Source organism: Melospiza melodia, chromosome 14 (genome assembly GCF_035770615.1).
Source record: "Melospiza melodia melodia isolate bMelMel2 chromosome 14, bMelMel2.pri, whole genome shotgun sequence".
Taxonomy (NCBI): Eukaryota; Metazoa; Chordata; class Aves; order Passeriformes; family Passerellidae; genus Melospiza; species Melospiza melodia.
The window spans coordinates 15499498-15526531 of record NC_086207.1 but is presented as its reverse complement, the minus strand read 5'-3'; the positions used below and the strand labels follow the sequence as shown (position 1 = coordinate 15526531).

General features: G+C 44.4%; 1 protein-coding gene across 1 annotated transcript in view; it reads right to left on the bottom strand.

Moving 5' to 3' along the window:
* Nucleotides 1-1390: 1390 nt before the first annotated feature.
* GALNT10 (polypeptide N-acetylgalactosaminyltransferase 10) overlaps nucleotides 1391-27034 on the bottom strand; it is an 81424-nt gene continuing 55780 nt past the window's right edge. Inside the window, exons 5-12 of the mRNA XM_063168887.1 lie at nucleotides 23922-24107; nucleotides 22235-22418; nucleotides 21233-21350; nucleotides 13036-13143; nucleotides 11046-11267; nucleotides 9661-9777; nucleotides 7794-7943; nucleotides 1391-7107 (exon numbers count right to left, since the gene is read on the bottom strand). Coding sequence (XP_063024957.1) covers nucleotides 6940-7107; nucleotides 7794-7943; nucleotides 9661-9777; nucleotides 11046-11267; nucleotides 13036-13143; nucleotides 21233-21350; nucleotides 22235-22418; nucleotides 23922-24107 — 1253 coding nt within the window. The 3' untranslated portion in view covers nucleotides 1391-6939. The remainder of the gene's footprint in view (nucleotides 7108-7793; nucleotides 7944-9660; nucleotides 9778-11045; nucleotides 11268-13035; nucleotides 13144-21232; nucleotides 21351-22234; nucleotides 22419-23921; nucleotides 24108-27034) is intronic.

The following is a 27034-nucleotide window of genomic DNA, read 5'->3' as shown; positions in this document are numbered from 1 at the left end:
AAGGTTTTAAGTCCTTTTGCAATGCTCACTGGAAGGAAAAACCCAGCTTTTGTCATTGTCTGTTTGCTAATTCGATGCTAATTACCTCCTGCTCAGGCTAACACGATGGCACTTTTTTCAGTCTTTCAAAATAAAAAAAAAATGCATGGAGGTGTTTTCATAATTGGAGTTTATTTCAGCATATTTATCCTCGTGGGAACCTCCAGATTTCACAGTCTGCTAGTCTGGAACAAGCTTTCTGCAAAATAAACTGCCTCATCGAGACATTCTTTATTAGGTATCTATCACTAACCTGATCCAGTAATTCTTTGTGGGAGCTGCAATGAAGTGAGAAACAATGTTTCATAAACCCATCAGTACCCAGGCAGCTTTAGTACCTCTGAAGCAGTAATAGCCTGGCCAGCCCAGTCAGCCTCTAATCAAATTAGAGGAGCCTGTGCAGGCCTGTAAATCTCACCTGGAGCAGCACTACACTCTGAAGAAAAGTCAGTGGTGTAGCTGTCATCTGGAACTTAATATTTTAATGGAGCCATTCAGGGGGCTCAGGACAGAAATACTTCTCTCCCAGTGGTCTGTGCTGCTTGAGATGTCCTGGGAAGAAGGTTTCTTTAAACTTTTCATCATCAGAAATCAGACCATTTCCTTCCACAGTACCTTGGGGAGGCCAATGAAAACACTGCTCTGGCACCTTCCCCCAGACTCCCACTCTCCCCAGCACTCTTCTGGGGTTGCACATATTGAACCTGCTAAAATGCTTAAACTGTCACAGCTTTTGGCACATCCTTACCCTGGGCAATGTTCCCGTGGCCAAGAATCACAGCACAGTCTCTCCTGGGGATCATGCCTTGCTGGTCCCCCCAGAAAGGCTCCTTTTCCCACACACACAATTTTCACACATTTCAATGTTTGTCTCCCATCCATTTTTCCCCCCAGTGGTGCTGAGTAAAAAGGAGCATTGAGAAGGGCACTGAAGAAATGAAGTGGTGACAGCAGGAAGCACTGAGGGTCCCAGTGGGAACATGAGCAATGCTGACACACTTCTCTTGTGGAGATCAGAACACAAACAAGGCATGAGCTGTTAAAGCCCTCCCCTGCAAATAAGGGGTGGGGATGGATCTCCCAGCAGTCACTCCCAAGGCCAGCAGGCAGAGAAAGAAGAGTCACAGCCGTGTTTTTCTGTTCCTCTGTGCCCCACCAAGGCCAGTGAACCCCAGGGAAGTCCTACCTGGGCACAAGTCATCCATTATATCCATGGTTCCTTCAGGATTGCACCACAGGAAACCTGTGCTGGGGAAACACCACACCAGGGCAGCTGAGTTTATTCTCACAAGTAGAAGGGAAATCAATCATGGAGCAAAGCAGGCGGGGACAGTCACATCTGCATACACAGTTTTCAGAAAACACATTAAAAATTTATTTTAAATATATTATAAAAGGAAGTCCATTCAACTTTAAAAACACTAGGCATTCTATCAATGATTCCCAATTTATGAAAGCTACTACATTAAAGTGCTACAAGTCCTTTACCACCCCCAGATATTAGGCTGTTGGTCCTAATACGCACAAAATAAATACACACTGATTCAAGAGGCACCATCCAGTTTTACAGAGAAAATGCATGCAGTACAAGGTACAGACAAACTTAGACCTAATCACCGAGATCCTAGAGAATGCATTTTGAAACCAATTCCCTTCTCCACCCTAGAGGCTAAAGCTATTTGTTGTTGTTATCGTAAGGGCTAAGGTTTCAGGCTGTTAGCTTGATCAGTTTTTATCTTGTTTTGTGGCTGAAGTTCACATTTGTTTGCTCACTATCAGGGATTAAGACTTTTCTCCAAGAATTGAACTAGTATATTTAAAACCACATTGATCCAATGGCTTTATATAAACTCCCAAATCACTCACAACTGCTGGAATCATTGAAGCCTTTTGGGTCATACAGAAGCATCAAGAAAGCTCAAATGCAGTCAATTAAGGAGTGTACTCAGCTAGCAGAGGCAGAGTCAAAAACAGACACAGGTTTTTTATTCGGGTTTCCATGATCTATCATTACCTAGTTCCATACATATTCTCCAAGCTAAAGCATGGCACTACAAAGTAGAAATCAGAGCAGGAGGTGAGCTTATTTTGGTTACACTTCAAATTTATAATGTGAATAAATCAATCTGACTGGTTAATGAGGAATATGAAATGAATTGATGAGTCTGTGTTGAATGCTGATGGCAATTTCAGATCTCATTTCCCATTCTCCACCCACCACATATCTCTCCACTTGAACCAGGTGAAGATGTGCAGCTTGTTTTAAAATCTGGACTCAACACTCATTAGGTCAGAAAATAAAGCATTTAAAGGTGAATCCTACACAAGCTGGGAAATTGCAGCACACAGACTTTCCTTGCTTAAGGTAAGTAACAGGCCATGGCAGCTGGGGAGCACCCAGTGCTCCTGACTCACCAGCCAGCTCCCCTTTGCTGTGTAACCTGTGAGAGCACCCAGAATCCATGAGCCCCAGCAGCTGGAAGGGGCTGTGGGATGAAGGTACACCTGCATCACTTGGGCTGTTTCACACAGGGCTTTACCAGGGCTCTTCTGACTGCAAGCATGACAGGCTGACTGCCAGAGGCTGGCTGTTCTCTCCAATCAATTCCAAGTCCCTGTCTGTATCCTGAAAGACAATTTAGAATAAATTCTCCCTTTTCACCTGGCAGTTCCATGACTGCCCAGCCTGACTGTTAGGAGATGTCTCCCCTGGGTGATGTGAGCCAGTAGAGCTGCTGTCACAGCCCTGCAGCAGCCCCAGAGCATTGTGCTGCTCCTGCACTGCTGCTGGAGCCTGTTTGACTCTCAGGGAGAAGGAGTTTGCTGACTGGAACACTCCAGTAGTACAGGAAAGCAAAGCCCTGTACACAGACTGCTGTAAAGCCAGCCACGAAGAAAGTCAGGCTGAGAATTGCTTTCTTGCTACTGCTGTATTAGAGATTTTAATACACTCTTGAAAAAGTTTCCCAGTGATGGGAGGCATCAGCTTCTTCTGAAAGACACTTCTGCTACAGATTTTATATGCTTTTGGGACTGTTTGTGATTTGCATACTTACAAAATAAAATGCAGGATCCTGCATGCCAGTGAAATCATGAGCCTTCACCATGAGGTGAAACATCCAGCAGCTCACCAAGACATCTCCCAGTACAGCTTCAGCTGTTACAGCACACCCAGAGAAGCTGCCAACCTTTCCAAGTCTCCCTATTAGGAGTGACAAACCTCCCCAGAGTCATTAACCACATCGATTTAACAGAGGGAGCCCAGGAGCTTCTGAATTACTGTTGTTCACACAAATTTTGCACTGAAAATCAGACATTTAGAAAAAAAGATCCCACACACAAACCCTGCAGGAGTCAAGCTTTCTTTTACATCCTTATCCCCCAACCCCTTCCCCTCTCCTCTCTTGTCCAGCAAGGCACTAGGAAATGGTTCAAGTTTAAGCATTTGCTGTACATTTACATTTAAAAAGGCACATCTTTATTTTAATGATGCTGTATTCCCCTTTCAGGAAGGCTCACACTTTCTTCTATTGTGGTTTGAAAAAGATAATTAATTTCCTAGGTATGAGAAAAGACACCTTGCACATATAAGAGCCCCAAACCTATTTACTGTCTGTAGGCCTTAGAGATTAGCACCAGTATAGATCAACAACAGCTTCAAGAGCAAATCAAAGGATTTTTATGCAACATAACACACACCCTGTAGTCTGGGATTCTGATACTTAAAAGCAGCAAAACTTATACAACCACAAAGAGAGGGGTATTTCAATACCTTTGGGGGGAAAATATGAAAACATGTATTTGGCATTAGATAATCACCAGTATTTAATCTCCAGTCTTGACTTGCATGCAGATGTGAAGATTTAATTATGTACTCATGCTTTAGTGATTTTGCTTACAAATAACCAAAAGTAATTAGAATAATTAACGAGATTGCCCTGCAAAGGCTCAGTTAAAGATGCAGATGATAAAATACAGCTTATATTTCTCAATCACTGGATGGTTGGCTAATATTAAGTCTTTGCATTAGTCAGCAAAGCCTCTAGGGTACTGAAAAGTGTAACTGATGCAAATAATGAATAGCTCAAAGCCCAGTGAGCTAGTCAGAAGCATATAGAATTTGTGAGGCTCTTGCCACACTCAGATCCCAAACCTTCAGAAAAGAGATCAACCACACTGAGATGGACCTGGTACAAACACTGACACCAAATCTCTGGTTTCTGTGTACTGGTGGTGGTTGTCAAACAGAATTGCCTCAACTATTGCCTAATCTGTTGGTGCAAGCTGCTAAGAGCTGACCTTTCTCTCCAAATTAAGATTACCAAGTGGTAAAAGACCTGTTCATTGCTGCAGCTCTCTCTGAAGCAAGAATCCAGTGAGCCAAGCAAGGGCTCCCTTCACAAGGTGAGCCCAAGTACAAAGCAAGCCATGCAGTTTAGAAACAGAAGCTAATCCTCTCATGAGAAAACTAAGACACACAAAGCTGCAACCTGCAAGCAGAACAACCTACAGTCCATTTACAGAATATGCTGATTGTGTCCCAGTTATAAAAAACTAGCACTGCTCATGGACGAACAGCTTCTTGTTCCACAGGCATTAAAACATTCATAAAGACATCTAGTCAGGCCATCTAGTGGCTCCACAGTCAGCACTACTCTGCTAATGAGAGCATTAATAACTGAGGGAAAGCAGCAGTCAGACACAAAGTGCTGGAAGGTGACTCAGGCTCCCACAGAAATGCAAAGGGATGTAATGACAGACACTGTAGTAACTGAGAACATAAGATGTCAACTCTGCTTGAAGCTGGTCTCACTCCCATCCAATACTGCTGCAGAGCTGTCACAAGGGAAGTCTAGGGCTGTTTTTTATTTCTTCACTCCCAAAATCTTAGATACCAAAATCTGCAAAGCCTGTTCCCAGCTGCAATGCAGTGCCCATGTTTCCTGTTCTCCATGGACCAGCTAAGTTGGCAGGAAAGGTCAGACATGGCCTCAGCTGTGTGGATGAGAGGTGGAAATGATTCTGAGCCTCCTACACAATACACCAGACTGGAGAGTTTGGGGACAGACAGCTGTGTCCTTGTTTGCTCCCAGCTGCCAGGCACAGCACCACATGGTCTCCAGCACATCTGAAACATGGGACACAACCCTACAACTGGCAACAAAAGGGCTTTTGCTTCTGGAGCTCTGCAGAGGGAGCTACCCTGCTTGTTTTGGGACACCAGGGAAGCATCTCCTTGCCTTCACATGAGAGACATCCCAGAGCAGAGCTGCCCTGTGCCTCTGAGGAGGGGCAATGTTCTAACCATGCTCATCAGGCATCCCACAGGGGTTCCCTCCTCGTGACCCCAGAACTGGGTGCCTGCTGCCTACTCTTGCAACACCCCTGCATGGGCAGCTAGATAAACCAAGGAGCTGGGCAATTCCTGGCAAAGGAATCCTGGTCACTAATTTACACAGCATCTGTTCACTGCATCAGCATTCCCAGCTTTTACCAGAAAATGCCACTGCTCCCTTCAGTAAAGGGAACTAGTAAATGTGTTTTTGCAACAACTTCATTTTAATCCAGATTTTTAAAAAATACTTGCTTCAGATAGACTTGAACCAATGGTCCTCCATTCATTCTTTAGTGTCAGTATGTTCCAGCTCCTGGGATGAGACAATCCTGGTTCATGTCGGGCAGATCCCACAGCCAGACCAGAAGGGGTAACACCTTGCACTGCTCATTCACTGCACAAAGGAGAGGGTACCAGGGCAATGGGTCAATCAGTCCCATGTCTCTGCTAAAGCAAACAGATTTGCAGTCACAGTAAACTGTACAGTGCTGTGGGTGCTGGGAAATGAGAGATTAATAGCACATTTCTACAAGGCTAGAACACCACTGACCACAGGACTCAAGAAACTACAGACTGATGAACAAATGGATAAAGACCAATGGCTAATCTCAGCCCTGACTTTATTATCCTGAATTAATCTGCTCACACCAACTGTAAATTAACTTAGCCTTCAAAGCTCTAAAGGAAGAATGGAAATTGTCTTCACGCAGTAGATTTAACTCAGAAATCCTAGAGATGTCTGTGCTAAAAAGGTTATAAGAGGCAAATTTGGAACCTGATATCCAAAGGCTCTTAGCATAAAGTCTTTACCTGTAAGAACTTATTATTTAAAAACCCTCTGCTAATCTTTCACCTTGAAGATTCAACAGTGAGTGACAAACTGACTGCAAAGCGAATGGAGCAGAAACTCAGATTCCTCATGGCTAATAACAACAGCCATATTCCCAACACTTGGCTGCACTTCCACTAGAGCTCATTCCTTCATCAGAGCTATGATTTGGAAAGTAATAATACTCAACCTGTTTGAAATATATTTGGTTCTGGGCAAAAAAATACACATTTCATTTTACAATAATGGGCTTTTTTTTTTTTTTCTTTGATTGGAGGCTTAAATCTTGTCTTCAATATTTTACTTATATGGAGTTTGGAAGATAAAGCACCTATGTGGGAATGCTTCAGTGGGTGGTATAGCAGCTACCAAAAGTCCTGCAGGGTCCTGGATAACAAAAATCATTTAACACCAGACCCCAGTGGGAAATAAAACAAAAAAGGTAAAAAATTAAAAGTGTCACTTGAAACACATTCAGACTCCTCTAAAAACAGAGTTTCTGTTGAGTCTCAGCACAGAAGTGGCTCTGGCAAAGCCTTTAAAATTCCACCATCCCCAGAAGAGAAGGATGCAGCATCTTCACAATAAAGACTGGCCTGCTAATTAACCTTCTCCTGAGATTCTCCCTTTTACCTTCATTAAGTGTTTAAAAAAAAGTATTAAAAAATTTTTTTTGTAACCCTCCCCAGTAAAAACTATAATTGTAAAATATATATATATATTTTCTCTCAGTCTTTTAAAGATCAAGGTTTCTGTTAAATTTTTCCAAGATGGTTGAGTTTGTGTGTTCAAATATCCACTGCTGTGTTGGAGATGAAGGGTTGCAGCTGTTCATAAAGATCTTTCGATCACTCTCACTGCAGTCCATACAGCTGCTGCTGACTGGGTGGTAGAGGGTCTTGTCCTGGAGGAGAGAAATTTGATGTCAGCTTGCTTAAGTGGAGAAGAAAAGTTGTTTTAAAACCAAGAGAAGTCTTAAAAACCAATTATGTCACTTGGGTGTATCTGAAGTTGTTCCACACTTAACTGGTTGATAAGGGTCTGGGTTCATTCCCACCCCTTCCAAGAGAATGCAGCCCCATCCCTCACCTGCACTAGGAACCCTCTAGAGCTTCCCAGGGGCTCTCCTGGAATCCTGCTGCATCCCTCTGGGGCACCATGCCAGCAGATTGCAAGGACTGGGACACAGCACTTAGACAAGAATTTACTTACCTGTGGCCTACAATAGCATTGCTTAGTAGGAGAATGAATAAATCCTTATCTACTTTTGGCAGGACATTGCAGTGCTCAAACAAACCAACTCTTTAAGAACACCTCTTTGCAAACTCAAGGGCGTTGCACCACCTCACTGTCAGCTGTGGGGACACTGCACAGATTGTCCCCTGCTCAGGAACCCTGGGGTCCTCACATTTCTAACCACTCAAACAGGGAGTCGCCTCTTTTTAACCAATAACAGGCTGTCTGCACATTCTCTTATTACAGCTACACAAAGAGAAGGAATAAAACGTTGTGGTGACATTTTCAGGAAACGTAAGCGCCTCAGGCAATTTGACACCTTAGCTGAGAATACACCCACACACACAGACTCACTTTTCTGTATCTCCAGAGCTGGTTCCCCTTCATTCCATGACAGTCATAGAGGGTCACAGGGCTGCTGTGGGAAATGGCATCAAAACAAAACTTCTTGGTGTGCTGAGGATCCCCTGGACGGATGTCCTCTCTCCAGCTGAAGGTGAAAACCTGTCAGGACAAACAGGACCCTCACAATGGCTGGTACTGGGTATAATACTTTCACTGGCAGAATGCTGCTCCCTGTGCCCACAGGGTGGGGATGGCTTCAAGGGAAGGACAGTATCTCCCAGAGGAAAAACTCCTGCTGCCTCTGGGGACAGGGACTGCTGACCAGGGGACTCTGTACCAGCATGTGAAACGAGACTGTGCTGCTGCAGCCAGCCATGCTGGTCAGCCTGGGTACCAGAGCGGCCCTGGATGTCTCTGCAATGCAGACATACATCAAGGATTAAGTGAGCAGCTGACCAATTACAGCCCTTCCCAGCCAGCAAAAAAAGTCAGAGAGCTCCAGCAGCTCGGAGTTAACGCTGGCAGTGAACACCAGAGGCTGCCCAGGCAGCCTGCAGTCACCTTGAGAAATTGTCCCACAGCCCTAGGACAGGAGAGCAGGAGCCACAGCTTCCCACCCCACCCACAGGAGTGCAGGAAGGGCAAACGCTGGGGCGTGGTTTCCTGATGCTCCCTTCTACTGACCCTGCAGTGAACTCTCAGCACTCCCAGGTGAAATGAAGGAGGGACTCTGGAGAGCAGAGGAGGAGTTTTAACTCCAGTAACTGAGCACATCTGTGCCTGGCAATGCAGTCCCTGCTGAAAGGGCAGCCCTGGCCCATGTGCTTCTGCAGGCCAGCATGCCTCCCTTCAGTCCCTAAGGAAAAGGCTGTTCTGGAGGCTCCTTTGGAGGCAGCTGGAGGTGCAGTTCTCCTCAGAGATCTCTCACGGGACACTCAGAAAGGCAAGTAATGATCAGGGTGCTGCTATTTGAAGCAGTGTGGCCAAAAACTTTTGAACAAAGAAACTACTTTGTTCTTGGCTGTCTTTTAAATCCCTCTTGAGACAGAAATTACCACAATCATTTAGGCTCAATGCTACTCAGAAGTTCAAGCCACATTCTCTTCCTAAACATAAGCCAAAACTAATTTTCAAGATCCTCCTGACACAACAGAGGCTTAGATTTGGACTGTGCCTGAGTAAATTGGTTTTGTTTCTATTTTTCACGCATCAAATTGATATGCAACAACCCTCTGTCTCCTACTACTGAAGCCATTCCCTGAAGAGTTATGCATGGCTCTGTAATAGAGGCATTGTTTTCTTGATTCTTTCTCAGCTCAGCTGCTACAGTTTAGGCAAAGTAATATTTTCCTCCCTTCTGTTACAATAAAGCTGTCGTTTCTGGCACCTCATATGTTGAGAGGGTGAATCTATAACCTGGCTGGTTTCATCTCCCCAGCAATGGTTGGGTGTTTATAATGCATTTGCCTCCTGTCAGGAGGATGATAGTGAACAGTTATTGAATGCTCCTGCAGGTTCATTAATATGCATGATGCTCCTCTATCACTTCTTTCAGCACAACCTTTGAAGTTAATATTCACTTTGTTACATATTACAGCTGCCTTGTTACTGGTTTATTGTTTTGGCACACCGTTTTCTTGTCATTTCTTTTGTTCCCTCTGAAAAACTTCAAAGCAGAAGTAAAAGCTCTGCACAGCCTGCCAGGCTCCAGACCCCCTGTGCCACAAGCACAAGCCACATCCTGTCCCAAAGCACAAGCAGCATGTGAGCCTTGGGGTGCACCTGACAGCTCTGAATGTCCTTCCTTCCTTCAGCACTGCTCCTTGGATCCTGCCCCTGCCCAGATTCAGGGGCTGATGACTTCTCAGGTTGTTACCTGCACGTTGTTCCACGCTGCCTCTCCTCTGTCCTTCACGCAGTTTTCCAGCCTCAGCGGGGATCCCAGGGCTCCATGCTTGGTATCCACACACAGTCCAGTTCCCACATTGCGGATCTGAAATAGTGAATTAATCACTCAATCTCTGAAATAGTGAATTAATCACTCACTGTCCTACTCCTAACCAGGAAAGAAAGCTCAAATAATCTCAAACTTCACCAGTATTTGTATGAAGGTAGTTTTTAAGATTCCTGTCTTAACTATCAGTCTGAGCTGGAGAGTAACAGCTGGAAGAAAGCACAGAACCCAAAATGGGATCCAGCTGTACCCCCAGCACACAGCAAAACCCAGCAGTGACAGGACTGCAGAGCCCACTGTGGGCTGCGTTGTCTGGTGGTGCCATTTTCCACAGGTCTGTACCTTGTACCTCCTCTCTTAGGACTGTACCAGTGTGAATATTCTGTAGCAAATGTACAATGAACGCTTCTCTTCTAGATTCTTAAGTAGTTCGGATCTGTGAGTAACTCTTGTGCTATAGTAAATTCTACAGAAGCTTTTGTTGAATTATATAACTTAAGCTATAGATTAAGTGCTGTTAAGTTTAAGTGCTGTTAAACCTGTTGGTTGAGTTCAGAGCTAAGTTTAGTAAGAGAGTCCACTCTGAACCTTGTGACTCCACAGGAGGATCTCCCTTACTCTTTTATCCTTACCCTTTTCCACCCCTAGTCTTCACACAGGCTGATTTCAATTTTAGATTAATTGATTTTAGATTTTAGTTTGCTTTTTCTCTGTGTGCTTTAACATCCTAGAAAGTAGTAGAGTGAACCTTACCGATAAATTTTGTCATGCTTTCACTTTTATATTACACCTGCTTTTGCCAACACCTTTGTCAGTGATTCTTTGAGTGACCCAAAACACTCAGCCATGAGAGTTGTGTGTAACAATTCACAGCCTCACTGCTGGGGTGGTTCTACTCCCAGAACACAGCTGACTTTCAAAAATACAATTGGTTTTCCTGCCTTTCACATGGGAAAGCTAAGGACAAGAGTAGCTCAACACAGTTGTGAAGCCCTTTGGAAATACAAGATTTCACTATTGCTCAGCTGCCACTACTCCCTAATCCTCCCTCTGGCATATTCTGCTTTCTACTAAATACACAACATGCAGAACAAGCCAAGTCTCTACTCTCGTTGGAGCTGTGCACTAACAGAAGCAGCTGCCTGCCCAACTGCCTGCTTTGATCAGGCCAGAGCAATGGTAGAGGAGTTTTGGGTTCTGAAACATCAAGCAGATCTTTAAACACTCGCTCGCACCTTACTCACAGCAACCGAGGCACATGGGCAGCCTTAAAAAACCAAACTGCAGATGCCAGAGCACAAACTTGCCTCTCCCCAGGCAGCTGCTGGAGGCTCCACCGGTGGGTAGAACTTTGGCAAGTCCCAGGCCACCTCGTTCATGAACCACTTGAAGCTTTTGCAGTTGAGGTTGTTGCGGAGCTCCTTCTGCGCGGCGACGTCGCCCGCCGAGAGGTGCCGGTACTCGGGTCTGCGCTGGTAAATGTACTCTGCATACTCATCCATCCACACCTCAGCCACCCTCTTCAGGTTCTGGGGAGGGAGAGTGAGAGGGGAAGCCACCTGAGAGAGCTGCACAAGCCACCATTAGCATTCAGAGCAGCTGGCGTGTTTTTGCTCAGAAAGGATTTTCATTCACATCCACTCTTTCTCTCCAGCTTCAGGACAAAGATTATTTTTATTACTCTGTAGTTCCAAGGGACTTTTAGAAAGATATTTTCAGTTGAGGTCAAAACAGAATCCTGGCACTTGGCCATTATATCTAGTTCCTTGTGGCTAAGAAAAACAACATTAATCAAAAGTTGTTTTTCTTTCCTTTTTTCTGTAAGGAAAGTAGTCAGAGCATGATGCTGGTAAATACCACAGGACATTCAAAGGTCTCTGACAAAAAGCTGCTTTCTTAAATCCTTCTTATTGCATCTTTTATATCCATCTAGGAATGCGATTTGAAGTACTCCCTTCTGAAAAGCTCTAGTTCACAATACTCTTTCTTAGCACTATTTTTCCATTTTCTTGGGTAAAACTCTTGAGATACCTCAGGAATGCAGAGCTTTCAGGTGATGACCCTTAAGAATAGAAGCAAAGGGTTTTACCTTGTGCCAGCAGCACATTTCATGTATTACTGTAAAGCTTAATCCCCTGTGCACGTCCAAGACAGCAACAAACACCACCCACTCAAGACAACCTGCTTGTCACAGTGCCCTTGAGAGTGCTGGAGCTTGGGCTGCTCTCTGGCAACATCAGGCACATTCTTGCTGCCCCTTGGTAATGTGCCAAGTGCAGCTGTGACTCCTCACCTGAAGCTGCTCAGTCCAGCAGTGATCATTTACTGCCAAAGAAGTTGGGAAGCTCAGAGTGAGCAGCGTGCTGATCCTGCCCCCAGTGCAACCTGCACACAACAGGAGCAGGTGTTTACCTCAAGGTGTCTGCTGAGATGCCAAGAAACAGCCTTTCCTGCCTCTCTGCTGTCTCCTTCCAGCACTGTGGGAGTTCACAAGAGCCAAATACTTGAAATCAAAATACTGTGAATCAAAAGAAGCCCAACTCCCTCCTGAAGAGATGGCACAGACAGGAGAGTGCTCTGTAGCTCTGACAGGGCAATGTTGGGCTGAGGAATAAATACAGATCTATAACTGGGGTGATGCCATTAAAGCACTGTAACACTGTGCAAGCCTTAGGATTTCAGAACAGCAGGGCACCTCTCTGAGGTTTTTAGTTTTGCAGCCTTCCTGCTCCTAGGATGTTTTTCTCCCACCAGAGGGCAATGCAATCCCTCCTCAATTTGAAAATTAGCTAGAGAAACCCAGTGCAGGATAGAAGAAAGCTCTTTCTTCTTTGGGCTACACTAGATTAGGAAATAAGATGGCACGGAACATTCCACTGTGGAAAATTACAGCTTGCCCATTCAGTGGTCTGTGATGCTTGAAGTTGAGAGGTCTTTCAATCACCAAAACCAATCACCACGCTGAAGCCTGCTGCTCTTAGAGAGCACAGCTATAAAATGACTCAAGTTATTATACAAATAAAGCCATATCTTGTTTTTATAGCCAGCGCCTGATCACGAAGTCCCTGCCCAGCAGTAGCTGATGTCTGGAGCATGGCAGCTGCTCACACACACATCTGCAACTCCCTGGGCTCTCTTCCCTTTGTGCTACACATCCACCACTGCAAAACTGCTCAGCTTGCACTGTACAAGCGCAAATTACAGACAAAACCCCTAAATCTGCCTCCCATTGAGGGGTGAGAGCAGACAGCAGCACAGTCACAGACTGCTGCTGTGGGCAATGCCACTGCCACTTACTCTTGCCAGGCTGACTCCTGTGGGAACCTTGTATGGAACATATTTCCTGTAGATATGGCCAACTCTAGAGCAAGGGATGTCCTCCATGCGACCTCCACACATCCATACCTGTGGAACAGCAAACACATTCAGTCTTGGCTTTATGGAGGAAAATGAAAAAGAAAAGACTTGCAAGTACTAAAAAAACTTAACCCAGATTTTTACATTAAAGTACACTCTTCCCAAATCCCCTCCCCTCCCTGCCTTAGTCCCAAATCCTATAACAACCTGCTTAGAGCCATTCAGCAAGCTTTGATTTAGCAAAAGTGCTCTCAAGCCTTCTATACAGAAAAGAGCAGGGGAAAAAATCCAATCAATGAGAAAACAGCACACACCTTGCTTTAAACTGATATATGTTATTACAGCAATAGTAACCACAACAGTTAAACTGGGCTGCCATAAAAACCCCTGGGTGTGGGTTGTGTAACGAGGCTGTAAAAGGGAGGCCATCTCCCCAGTACAGGTGGTCATGTGTTATGCAAAAGGCTCCAGGGAATTCATGAGCCTGTTCAAGTGCCAGAAATCAGAAGAAACTGCTACTTTTTCCTGTGGTTATCACTGCTCTTTTATGGTTTCATTGCTAACATTCATTCATTGCTTTTGCAGCCTTACAATTAAGTGGAAATCTCTGCCTGGTGAACACATAAATAGCTTTAAAAAAGCCCTCAGGAAGTCTGTAGAACACACTGCTAAGTTGGAGATGACTACCTTGATGCTTGGTTAATGTCTAGAGCGGGCCCAAAAGCTTCCTTCCCCATCTGGGAAGATTTCACTTTGTGCCAGCACTCTGCAACAACTTTCTTTTATTCTGTATAGTGTGGATGTAGGAATTTTGTCCAAGTGAAACAAAAGGAGACGCTTTCTAAATCAGTCAATCTACCTCATTAGGTTTAAGAAATATTTCTGTGTTTCTCAGAAATATCCAATCAATACTTAAAGAAAAAGTACCCTTTAGATTGCCAAAAAAATTACTTTCTGAATTCCTGAAGGGAGGCACTGCCTTTGCCCTTCTGTTTGTCCCCATATCCCATGGGAGTGCCCCAAAGGCCGTGGATTTTGGTGCAGTGCTCCTGGTTTCCCTGTTCACTGGGGCTAATTTGAGCCACCAGAGTTCACTGTACAATGAGCTTAGTCAACAGCTTCACACAGAGCAGGCAATTCCATTAATATTCTACAGTGACAATATTAAATACTTAGCTCGGAAGAGAAATATTTGGCCAAGGCTGCTGCATAATTATTAGCTCTGACACTAAAGTCCTCTGGAGTTTCAGCTCTATCTGCTGGCCCTAATAATTACAGTCATTTGCTGACTGCATATAACCTAATGGAGGTTGGTTGCTCTCAGCTAGAGAAATATTTTTCATGGGCAACTTCTAAAGTTCAAGGTACTTAATTACATGTCGTTATGGTGAGAGAGACAAGAAGAAAGTTGACAAACACTCCTACAGAATTTCATTCCTTTTGTCCCTGCTGTGTCCTGAGAGGCTGGTGCAGAAGAGATGAAAAAGAAACTAGCAGTCAGCTTCTGTGAAGTTTCTTATGGAATTAGAAATGCTTTTTATTCTGCAGTGACCGTGCTTTTGGCTGCAAAGGGCCAGTGTGATTTCACTGCTGGGAAATTAACAGGCTGAGAAAACAAGAATTTGGACATGGTTTGTGTTTCTAGGACAGAAATGGTTTGTGCAAGGCTGTAAGAGCTGCAGCAGACCTGGGAACCATAAAAACCCTCAGGAGCAGCAGCAGAAGCCCAGAGCTCAGTTGCACAGACACACAAACTCCTCAATAACCTGCACTGCACCCTGCAGCAAGCAGCCTGAGGGGTTCACAGCAGCTGCATTTTGGTGTAACACAAGCCTGGCTGCAAACACAGCCTGTTCTCCTTGCTGCCTGCCCACAGGATGCCTCACCTGCCCTGTCTCTAAGGAGGGCTTTCAGCCAGGCCAGCACCAATCCAGTTTTCTGGAACGTGATGTCCCTGTGTGAGCTGAGCAGCAGAGCCCTGCAGTCGGTACAGCTGGAGAGGAGAGAGCTGTGCTTGTGCTGCACAGCTGGAGAGGCAGCAGGAGTGGGAAGCTGGACAGAACTGATGGGCCAGCAGCTCCAAGCTGGTACAAGACTCCAGGCATAAATGACAACATCACATGAACACATGCAATGGGATCAGAAAAGCTACTTAACTGAGTTGCTTAATAAGTAAAACCTAACATCAGTTTGACTTACTCTTTTCTTGCTCATGCTTTTAAAATGCTGCAATGGAGGCAATGGAAGGCTTCCTAATCCCTACCAGCAGAGCTCAGTGACCCTTTCAAGGTATTTTGTCACCTCTGTGCCTTTTTAACGTTGCCTCACACTGCAAGTGACAGAATGGCACCCGCAGTACAAATCTAATTTTAAAGGCATGCTTTCCATTCATTCGTTGCTGCTTTGATTTATTTTATTAGTGAGCTGCTTTGTGTGGTGACAGAACTCATTACAACCTCCATAAAGACAATTACCAGTCCTTATCTATACAACTGGAAGAAAGGGGAGAGGGAAAGAGCGTGATATGCATTGGTAAAACACAGCTAACAAAAGCATTAGAAAGCCAGAGCTAAAGGTCAGAGAATCGCATCCAGGGGTCTGTCAAAGAGTAAATGCAAGAGAAGCAAACCCAAAATAACTGTGTGCTAGCTGAGGGAATGCTTCCACTCACTTACTGATATTTGGTTGTTTTTAAACAAGAGTACAGCTCCCAGGCATGACACACCAGAACGTACACTGCTAAAAATACTGCGCTGTCAGAGAGCTGAAATGGTGCTGGGCTGTGGGGCAGCACCTCATGCCTTCCCCACAACACTGACTGTCACTTGCTGCCTTCTCTAGGCCTGTTTCTTCCAGGTGTTTTACACACCTTGCCTCACTCCTCAGCTGACATGACAGAAAACCTCAGAGCCTGAACCTGCACCTGATTTCAAACAGCCATTTACGCCGTAAGAACAAGAATTAAAGCTGGTCAGGCAGACAGGGCTTCTTACAATAATCTAATCAGATCTCATCAAGAGACGACAGGAAATTTCTCTTCCTCCTCAGGCACAATTTTGCCAATCTTCATTTTGGGCTTGGAGTCCAGCAGCTGACAGATCTAGAATTAAAGGAAAACCTGGCTACACTGAGGTCAACGGGCACACTGAGCAGATTTAGCTAAGGCCACAATCTCACCCTAATAATAAAAACTACACAAGGGAAATAAACTAGCACTGGTGATATTGCTTCCATCTTCCCAGCAGCCTGGAGAGCTGTAACTCCATATTCATAAAGTGACTCCAGAGCCTTTGATTCAGTCAGTATGCTGTGAAAGCAGCAGATAATATGCCACCTATTCTCTACATGGGAATGTTATGCTGATCCAATTCCCTTTCTGCAATTTCAGAAAACAATGTCAGGTAAGACAGCTGAACCTCTCCTCTCAAACACACAATACAATGCTGCAGTTGGTGTGTGAACACAAATTATCTGGGTATACAAGGTTTATGGTTTCCAAAGACTGCACCATGATGAGCCAATGCTTCCCAAGAGAGGGGAAAAACACAAAGGATAGTTAAGCCTTGAAAATAAAGCTGCTTCTGCAAGAGACAACAGAAATGAAGACCATGGGATGGACCAACAGAGAGCAGCTGGCTGGTTGTGTGAGCACACACTGAAAGGTGGGAAGAAAAGGGCACAGAGGATAAGTCAAGGGGGTTCTCTTTATAACAAAGCAGGTGAGAGGATGAAAGCAAGGGCAATAACTCAGGGAAATTGTAATCCTCTGTACTGGAAGCACCAGCTGCTCCTGCTGCTGGGACTTGGTGCTCTCTGAGAGATTAAGGCAGCCCATGAGGCACTGGGATCTGTGTGTTTGCACAGCACCTTCTCACACAGCACACACCAGTACAGCCCCTCCTCACACTCTGCACCATTTGAGAGCAATGACAGCACTTTCTAATAATCACATTTCAGGGAGTGGAGGGGAGCACTTCCCTGCTGCTGCTTGGTGGGAGGCTGCTCAGGAACCTGAACCAAGGAGAGGGTGCACAGAGGCAAAAAATTCAAGGAAATGGTCTGAAACTGAACTGTGCATCACCAGATAGGAAGGGAGAAAGAAGCCACCCTGTACTGCAGCTGAGAGCCTTAGAATTAAGCAGCATGTGCTGGCTAAAAAAAAAAAAAAAAAAAACAACACAAAAAAAGCAGCAGAATGCCTGGCCTGTTCCAGGGTGGGCAAACGTGAGCTGCTGCAAAGTGGAGTGAGGATGTGCCTGGAATGAGCAGTGCAGGCTCACAATCAGCACTAACTTCAGCAACACAAGCAGAAATGCTGTCAGAAGGGATCCCTTGGCAGCTGCACCCAAACTACACACCTGCCAGAGCCCAGGGGCAAAATGGGAATCAGAAACGTGCTGCTGGCATGGGGCAGAGGAGAGGCAGGCATTAGACATGTGAACAGAAGCTGTGCAGCACTTGGATTTGTTGGAAAACATGGAACATGTTTTAAGCTGTGGAAATCAGAAGCAATCCACGTTGATGGTTTGGGAAAAGGATCTGGAAAAATGCAATGACCTACAATGACCAGAATAAGTGCAATGGCTCTTTTCCTATTGCTGCAGTAAGAACTGAAGACCACAAGTACTAACCAGCTCTTTTGTCTCCCTTCTAATTGTTCTTTTCAGGGAAACTGTCAATTTGGCTTGTTTGCACTGAGCCCTTTGCATTTTATGAAGGCTTTACAATCTCCAAATTACAAAGCAAACGTCTCTAAAACTGGAATGATTTATCACCTGGAGAGGGACATTCTGGATTCTCATTCTTTACTCTTCAAGTACAGTGTGCAAATAAAGGACTGAGAACCACATCACTTGGATCTGAGATACAAAGTACATCTATATTTTATTTATGCCTACACAAGTCAGACATATCCCTTTTTACTCTTCTGTTTCCCCATAACCAAAAAAATCAGAGACTATGTATTTATGGAAGAGAGGCGTGAAGCAGTTTAGTGAAGATTTATGTAAGCCAAACAGAATAGAAGCCACAAAAATACTGGAAAATAGGCAACACCATCTCAAATAAAACTGAGCATAGATAAGTGCTGTACAAAGTAGCACTTGCAGAAGGGAACAGTTTAAATGCTTCACACATACTGCTCCAAATTAAATGCACTTATGTCAAAAAAAATGAAGTGCTTACGTAGGCAGCTGTTAAACTGTGTTTAGAAGAGGAAAGCTCCATTATAACTTTGGGTAAAGAATTGAGTTTTGTTTTCACAATCAGGAAGATTAAAAAAAAAAAGATCAGGAAAGACTGCAAGAGAGGAGAAGTGACTCCAAAAAAAGCAGAGAACCCCACCTGAATGAAGCCTGCTGAAAAAGGAAGCAGGGGGCAGCAGAAAGGAAAGGTGACAAACGCCCCATAGAGACAGCTGGGAATGCTGGTTTACCCTCTTTCCAAAATAAAAGAACACATTTTAAGGTCAGCAGCTGGGAATTCACCTGTAAGCACAGTGCAGACTGATGTGCCTGCTGTGTCTGAGCAGGAACACCCTGACAGACAGACAGACAGACCCTGGGCTGCTCCGGATGCACTCAGGGCAAGAGAAGGAAGCAGTGCCCGTTTTCTGCTTCAATATGGATAGATCAACTCCTTCCTTTCTGAACCAGAAACTTCTGTTTTAAGGGATTGCTAACACCCAGAAAACAACAAACTAGCAGTGAAGGTTAGAAAGTTCACGTCAAGTTTTTGTCCCTCCTACATGCAATGTTTTCTAATGATGTTTGATGCACATGTTTCATACAAAGTGCAAGGCTTCTAGAGTTTGATCTACCCTCTAGCTAAATATTTTCTGAGGTGTTAAACACTGATGCTTTCTCTGTTGGCTTGCTTGAAAATTTCTGCTCAGAAGGAAGCAGAGCTAGCCAATAACAGAAATACGTATGATTTCTAAAAAGAAAGGCAAGAGGTTCCTAAATAAACTTGTTTATTTCCAGTCTCTCAGCAACAGAGCCATGTATTTTAAAATAAAGGCAAAACCAGCAAAGCACAGTCCATGAATGGCCAAAAAAAGAATATGCTTAAGGCAAAACCAAATCCAAATCAAAAAAAACCCTCCCCCAGAAGTCCTCTACTCCTGGTGAGGCTCAAAAAGACCAGATCCAATGCCATGGCCTGGTCACAGGCCAGCAGTACAGAAGAGTACCTGCACCCACAACACCCAGGGACAGGAACAGATTCTTTATTAAAGGTGGCCTGTAAATCTGGTGTGCTTATAATCTGAATTCCCATGAGATAATAAATAATGTGAAAGCAGGTACCCCACACCTAAAGCCAGAGCTTTAAATTATTTGACAGTGCACCTTTAACTACAAAATCTCAGTCTGTTTCTAAAGGTAAAAACGTTGCTCTAAGCTCACCAGGAAATGTCATAGCTTCATAAATTCTATGAACAAACCTTTTATTCTTGCAATTCCAGCAGAATTATTAAATCTATCAGCCACAGATGAATGTATCAATTTATCTTAATTTCTGAAAATACACTGAGCCTCTTTCAGTGAAAACTTCATTTTTCTGTTGCACAATGAAAGAAAAAAGGGGGTCTTTGCAGAGATTAATTAAAGCAAATTTATCCCTCCATAAATCACCATCTCTGGACTGAAATAAAACACAGCATGTTTCAGAGGGGATAAGCAAACAGATGAATGAAGCAGTCTTATTTCCTGCAGATCAAGAAGTGTGACTGTCTGCTGTGGCACTGGAGACAAAGGGCTTGCCCAGCCACTGTCATCACTCTTGGAAACCAGAATTGTCGGAGAGGAAGAGCCTGAATGCTGCCCCTCCTGCAGAGAATGAGTGCCTTACACAATTTCATTACACACCACACACAAAGGTGGAATGGCTCCAACCACAGTGGCACCCCCAGAGAGGGTGCCCAAGCCCCCCCTTCCTGCCACTGTTACAGAGGACAAGGGACAACCAAGGTGACTTGTGGGTTATGGTGGGGAAATGATGGAAGAAAAGGCTGTCTCAAAATCAGGGTCTTTTCTCCCACTGCGTTCTGCCCAGCAGCACATGGGGTGTGTGTATGGCAACGTGGCTTGCTGAGGATTGATATTCTCTGAACTGCACAGAGGCATGGAGATTCTGGCATCTGTTCTGTATGATTTTGTAAGGCTGTCATATCAGCCATGACTTGTCAGGGGAGACAGAATTTCAGCTGCTGAAGCCAAACTGTGCACCACATCCCTGCTATCCTCCAGCCTCCTGCTAAGGTCAGCTAGCTTAGATCAGTGGCATGCAGACACCTGTAAAATCCAATATTCAACCTCTGAAAGAAACCTCAAACAGAGTTTAATGTGGACATCTCTACTCAGTGTGGTCCAGGCTATGGGAAGGATTCCCCCCACTGAAGAGAAGACTGGGCACCTGCCTTCAGGGGTTTGGGACATTCTGGTGGGTTGCCCAAATTGTATTTCAGAGTTCCACAGTTCAACCTAGCACAGGTACCAACAGTCTTGGTAGGTTACAGTGACTTGTTACTCTTTGTATGGATTTCTGGTCAGCTGGCTAACTCTTAAAGCCCTCCACTGACCAGCTCAATCAGTCAGTGGCACAACTGTCCCCAGGCCAGGCAGATAATGACCCAAAGTCATTGCCAGACACAGCAATGACTCCAGTTGTTGAAGATTTCTTCCTGGGTAAGTAACAGCTTGAGTTCCTCACAGCCAGGATCAGCTGGATTGACTTCAGACAAAGCTGTTCTCCTCTCAAGCTGAGCACTGAAGTCCTCCTGGAACTGGAATCCTCCTTCCCTCGAGGAGAAGAGACTTTCACATCTTGCCAGGTGAGCAATAAGCAGCCCCAGAGGCAGAGAGCTCCACACAGCTGACTTACCCTTGCTGTGAAGAGTGCTTGCACTGGAGCTGTGACCACAGAACAGGCACAGCCCAGCTAATCCTGCTCCAAAACTCACCCTCACAGTCACTGCTCGCATCAGTGCTCATTCTTCTGGGCACTATCTCACTATTCCCAGCTCTTTCACCTTTAGTCACACACAAAAGTAAGGACAAGACAGATCATTCACATTCTGCGCCTCAGAACAAATTCTTACTTTTCAAAACAAAAGTAATTTCCAGAGAACATGGCTCACCTTAAAGGATATTTCATACTGCTCTCCTCCCCATATCTCCAGACCTGCATCATACCCTCCCAGCTCCCAGAACCACTTTCTATCGACTGCAAACAGTCCTCCAGCCATTACAGGAGACCTTAAGGAAAAACCAGACTCCATATTACAAACACATTACAAAGACACAGATCTCTAGCTAAACATTTTAAAAACAAAGCAAGATTTGACAAATATTCTTTCCACCACCCAGTGTTCCCAGTGCCTTTACAGCCCTGTCAGTGCATCAAACAGTTGTTTTGGGGTTATCTACTGATTTCCCACTTGCAAATGAGGAGAACCAGAGCAGGCTCCCTTCAGAACCTGCCAATGCCTTTCCTCCAAGCAGGGAGTTGACCATAAAGCGACAGGACACCACCTCAGCCCAAGGGACCTGAATGCTCCACACAGCTCTGCTTCTATTGTAAGATTAAGCCTTTGAGTTTGACCTCAAAAAGTGTTTTGTTGGTTGGGTTTTTTTTAAACACTGCAGAGTATAAAGGACAGCAGAACTGTCTCAATGTTGGCAAGCAGAGCAACAGCAGAGCACAACTTGATCACAGATTTTCTTCTGCAGTGCACTGTAATAATCAAAATTGCTGTAATTATTCTGCTAAGTTTTCTTCTTCCCCCATCTGGGAATGACACATAACCCACCATTGATTTGTTGTTTTTGGCAGAGCAGTAAGGATACTAAGTTATGTTTGAAAGATCTCAGTAATAAATGACCGCATTAATTGTTACACATTAGAGTTTTCAATGAAATGTTGACTCCTGCAGGAATTAACGTGGCAAAAAACAGCAATGAAAAGGAGAGTGTTCACAGCTACTACACAATGCATTTCTTTTAAACCAGCAAAGCAAACAGCTGCCAAAAAAGCAAGTAGCTTAACACCAGCTCCTGGTTTTTGCTGTGCTGAGGTGTAAACCAAGCCTGCAGCAGGGTGTTATTTCATTAGCTGGCTCTCAGCAGCTTCAGTGACTTACTCAAAGGGATCACTGGGATCAGGTTTCTGTAACTCAGGAGGAATGGGGATCCTCTTGTAATACATCTCCCAGTCAAACGCCCCTCGCATGGCATCTCCAGCCTGGGTCTCGTATCCGAAGTGGTCGTGATCGATGACATCAATCATTGGGCAGACGATGGTCTTGCGGTTTCGGGCAATGCGATCTGAAGATGGGAGAAACATGTCAGAAAAACCTGCACCAGCTGGTTCCTTTCTTCATGAAATTACAAAAAAAAAAAAAAAAAAGAGCATCAAAATATGAAGTTGTCCAAGAATGACAGAGCTTTCTTCCTGTTCCTACTCTCATGAGCAGATGCTCCAATTTATATCAATTTATCTGCTACTTCTGCAATCACTGAGAGAAAAACACCAGGCACCCATCACCCAGAAGCAGACTGGGAAGACACAGCCACACTAGCACAGAGAACTGACTGCCAGGCTAAAACCAGACTTCATGTACTCAGTGTGCAATCCTCATTTCCACAGGTGACCAGGATGTGAACCCCTTCTGTGCAGATCCAGATCCAGGGAATAACCCACTGCACCACCCAGCCCTAATTGCCACACCAGAATCTGGCAGGAAGCATTTCAGACTAATGGCTCAAGTACTCTCAGCAGGCTCAAGAAATGCAAGTGTTACCTCCTCCCCTCCAGCCTTTTCTTCCAACCAAATAATACAACACAGGATAAATTCCTGCATAAACACCTGGAATTACTTAAATACTTTGTTACTGAGATGGTCTCTTGCTGGAAGTTAGCTCTTAGAGCAGAGGGGGTAAAATGATGTTTCAGCTTCCAAAACACATCTCACAGAAATCCTTTCTGTGCTTTAAAAACCAAAGCATCCTCTCTGTGTTCTCATTTAAATGGCACTGGAGCTAATTCTGTCCTCCCTCCCTGGGGTTCATAAAGCTGCAAATGTTTCAAACTATTGCCAAATATAAACTGTAGTGAAAGCAACAGGACAACCATCCATCAATCCTGCAGGAAAATCCGACTCTTTCTTAAACCTCTGCTTGACTATTGTTGCCACAGCCTATTTGAGAAAGTCACACCTCAGAGAGCTCTGACAGGTCACTGGCAGCAGGGCTGTGAAGGAGTTTGGTACTGGCTGGAGGCAGGCAGGTACCAGAAACAGAAGGCACTGTCCCTTCAATTAGTCATCCTTGAAAGGAACTGACACCTCCTCAAAGATGGAGCGCTGCCTCGGAAAGGGGTGCCCGTGTTCCACAAATACACACCAGCAGCTCTCATTCACAAGAAGTATTTTTCACAGCCTTGCAGACTATGAAGTTAAATATAGTTATACAGGAGATAAAACCCTTAAAAGCTACTCAAAAACTGTATGCAAAAAAAAAAAGTATGTATCTTTTCTGTATCACAAAGCCATTCCTCTCTGTAAGCCGATGTGCTGGCTTACTCTTCTAGCAAGATGCAAATTATTTCATTTAATGAGAAGAATATGATTTCTGCTCTTTAATTAACAAAACCATATGACAAGGTTACTGCACAGTGCAGGACTCCAGAACAGAAAAAAGCCTCACACTAAACACTACAAATTGCCAACGATTCACTTGAGCCTTGCGGTCGGTTTGCTCTCTCTTTTACCCACTTACAGCGGGAGGGGAAAGCGGCAGGTGAGAATAATTTCAGCACCCCCGACTCACCTAGCAGAGGTGGGAGCCAGTTGACATTGGCCTCGCAGTGGGAGTCCAGGAAGGTGATGACGTCCCCGATGGCGGCCGAGGCGCCCAGCATGCGGGTGCGGATCAGCCCCTCTCGCCTCTTGGTGCGCAGGATGCGCACGCGCGGGAACTGCGCCATGTAATCCTCCAGCCGCTTCTTCAGGTGCTCTGGGGGCAAAGCAGACATTGGCACGCTGCAAAAACAATTCCTTAAAGCCCTGCTCTGGCTTCACCGCAGGGAGATGGCTTTTGGAAGCGGGGACTCAACAGGTAACTGTGGTGGTGTTCGCAGGGGTCTCAGGATGAGGGAAGAGATGAGAATGTTGACTCCATGTTTTCAAAAAGCTGACTTATTATTTTATGATATATATTATATTAAAACTATGTAACCATGATATTTTCTGAAAAATCCTTTCCTTAGGATTTTTCCTCCTGAGAAGCTGGAGGCCTCAGGAACAAAATGTAAACAATGGTTATCTGCTGCTGTGGAATGCAACAGGTGCATCTGGGATTGGTCTCATGTGGTTGTTGCTAATTAATGGCCAATCACAAGCTGTTGTTATTCATTTGTTCTTTTGCTATTCTTAGCTAGCCTTCTGATGAAATCCTTTCTTCTATTCTTTTAGTGTAGTTTTAATATAATATATATCATAAAATAATAAATCAATCCTTCTGAAACATGGGGTCAGATCCCTGTCTCTTTCCTCATCCTCAGACCCCTGTGAACACCGTCACAAAACTATACTAAAAGAATAGAAGCAAGGATTTCATCAGAAGGCTAGCAAGGAATAGAAAGGAATGACAACAAAATCTTGTGACTGACCATAGAGTCTGAGCCAGCTGACTGTGATTGGCCATTAATTAGAAACAACCACATGAGACCAATCAAAGATACAGCAGTTGCATTCCACAGCAGCAGATAATCACTGTTTACATTTCGTTTCTGAGGCCTCTCAGAAGAGAGAAATTTTTCTCTTAGGAGAAAAATCCTAGCAAATGGATTTTTCATAAAATATGTCTGTGACAGGTAACAAATGCAGTAACAGGAAAAAGGAAATAACACCTACTGCTTTTAAAGGTCTTGCCTAAGCAAGACTTGTGCCTAAGCATCTTTTGAAGATGTTCCAAAATTTTAGAAGCAGTTAAACAGAAGGAGGAAAAAAAAGGAACAAAAAGTATAGGACGAGAAAGAAAGAGGCAGAGGGAGAGAAAGAGGAATAAAAAGACAGCTGAGCCAGGATTCTTGGACACTTGTGGAAAACCACTGTAATTTAGAAAAGACACAGGGGAATTGGTTTTCAGAAGTAAACCACACTCAGAGCATTTAAGTTCTCTGTGGTTTCTTCAAAACACACAACATAACAATCTACTCATGCATAAATAAAAACCAGGGAAAGCCTAGTCAGATACTCCTCGTGCAAGGCAGGCACAGCCACATTGTGTATGGGGATGGATTCCTCAAATGCTTATCAGAGATTTGCATTAAAATATGGAAATATTTACACAACTGAACATGGACTGGAGCCACATCTGAATTAACACAGTGGCAGTCACCGCGATTAACAAGAATTCAAACAGGAGAGCTGCAGAGAGAGATCACTGAGTGATCAAAACAATGGACAGCTTGTTCCAAAGTGGAGAGAAAAAGTTTGGTCTGCATAACGAGCGAGGGGAACACAGCTGTCTTTACATCAAAGAGTGAAGCAGCAAAGAAAAACCTAAAAATAGGCTGAGCTGACGCTGGCCTCATCACTAATGGGTTGATCTTTCAGGCATCTGAAGTTTTGACAGCAAAGCCCATTCAGAGGGTGCCAGAGATTGTTCATTAATGCCCCACACCACCCACTGCAGTCAGTAACTGATGCAGGAAAGAAGCCTCACTAGACAAAACTTCTTATCTTACATCTAAGCAAGCAACCCTTAAAATCTCACACAACAAAACCTGACTAGAGGCAATCACTGAAATACAAATAACCCTGTGAGGGCATTTGCCTTCTGTAGGAACACATCCTCTCCACTCTGTACAGCACATCTTCCTCAGCTTCCAAAGGAGGCATCAAAGGCAGGGGCTGGAAAGGGCAGCAGCAGGAAAGTGTCCCTGATCAGGGCACCAGGGAGGCTGGGCATTGCAACAGCTCACTGAAAAGAGCAAAGGAGCACAAATTTAACCCAGTTCTGAGCTCTCCCCCTGGTGCTGACCTGGCAGCTGTGAGAATGGACAGGAGCCCTGTGCTAACACACACTCTGTGCCTGCTCTTTGAAGCAGCCATCATGTGCCTTCCTTCAAACACCACCCAAATACATCCCTTGCTTTTGAGGTATTCCCAGCAAGCTCTCTGTCCTGTTCAAAGCTTTGTTTAACGTTCCCCAGGATTTTATTTCACAGATCCACTTTAGTGTTTTGCCTGACAAGTGTAATTGTCTCACAATATCTACATAGGTTTCCCTCTCAATAGAGCCCTTAGGACTTCTTGATGTCTAGTGTGCTTTTCCCTCATTCTTTTCAGGTCTCTTCTGAATAGATCCTCTCAAGCAACCAGAAATTTTGTCCACTCAATTACAGATTTTTCAAATAAGGGCCTTCCACAGAGACTAGACATATTATTAGTGCAGCTGCCTTCTTCCTGAGGCAGTGGGTAGACTTAAAACGAGAAGAGAAAAAAATAAAAAAGAAAGAAAAGCTACCAGTGTTTAACATCAGAGCTCATCCCTTGCCATTGTTAGTTTGTCACAAAAGATTGTTTCATCACAGAGAACAAACAATCCTCACTTCAAGCATAAATCAGCTAAGCCCAAACCAGGATGCAGACTTTACTTAATGTACCCAAGACAAGATAAACACCAGAGTGGCTGCTGGTGCTCGTTATAATAAAGGAGGGAACTGTCACACAGACACTCTCAGGCTGATTTCCCTAACAACAGCCAGAGATTGATAATAGCAGAAGACACTTGGAAGATCAGACTGCACAATACTTACATTATTCAAGCCAAATCTATGAAGCACTGGAAAGTCTCAAAAAATCCACAGCTCCAAACCAATGGAAAATATAAAGAGCCTTTCTTCAGCTCTTTATTTTGATTAAAACGAGAAAAAT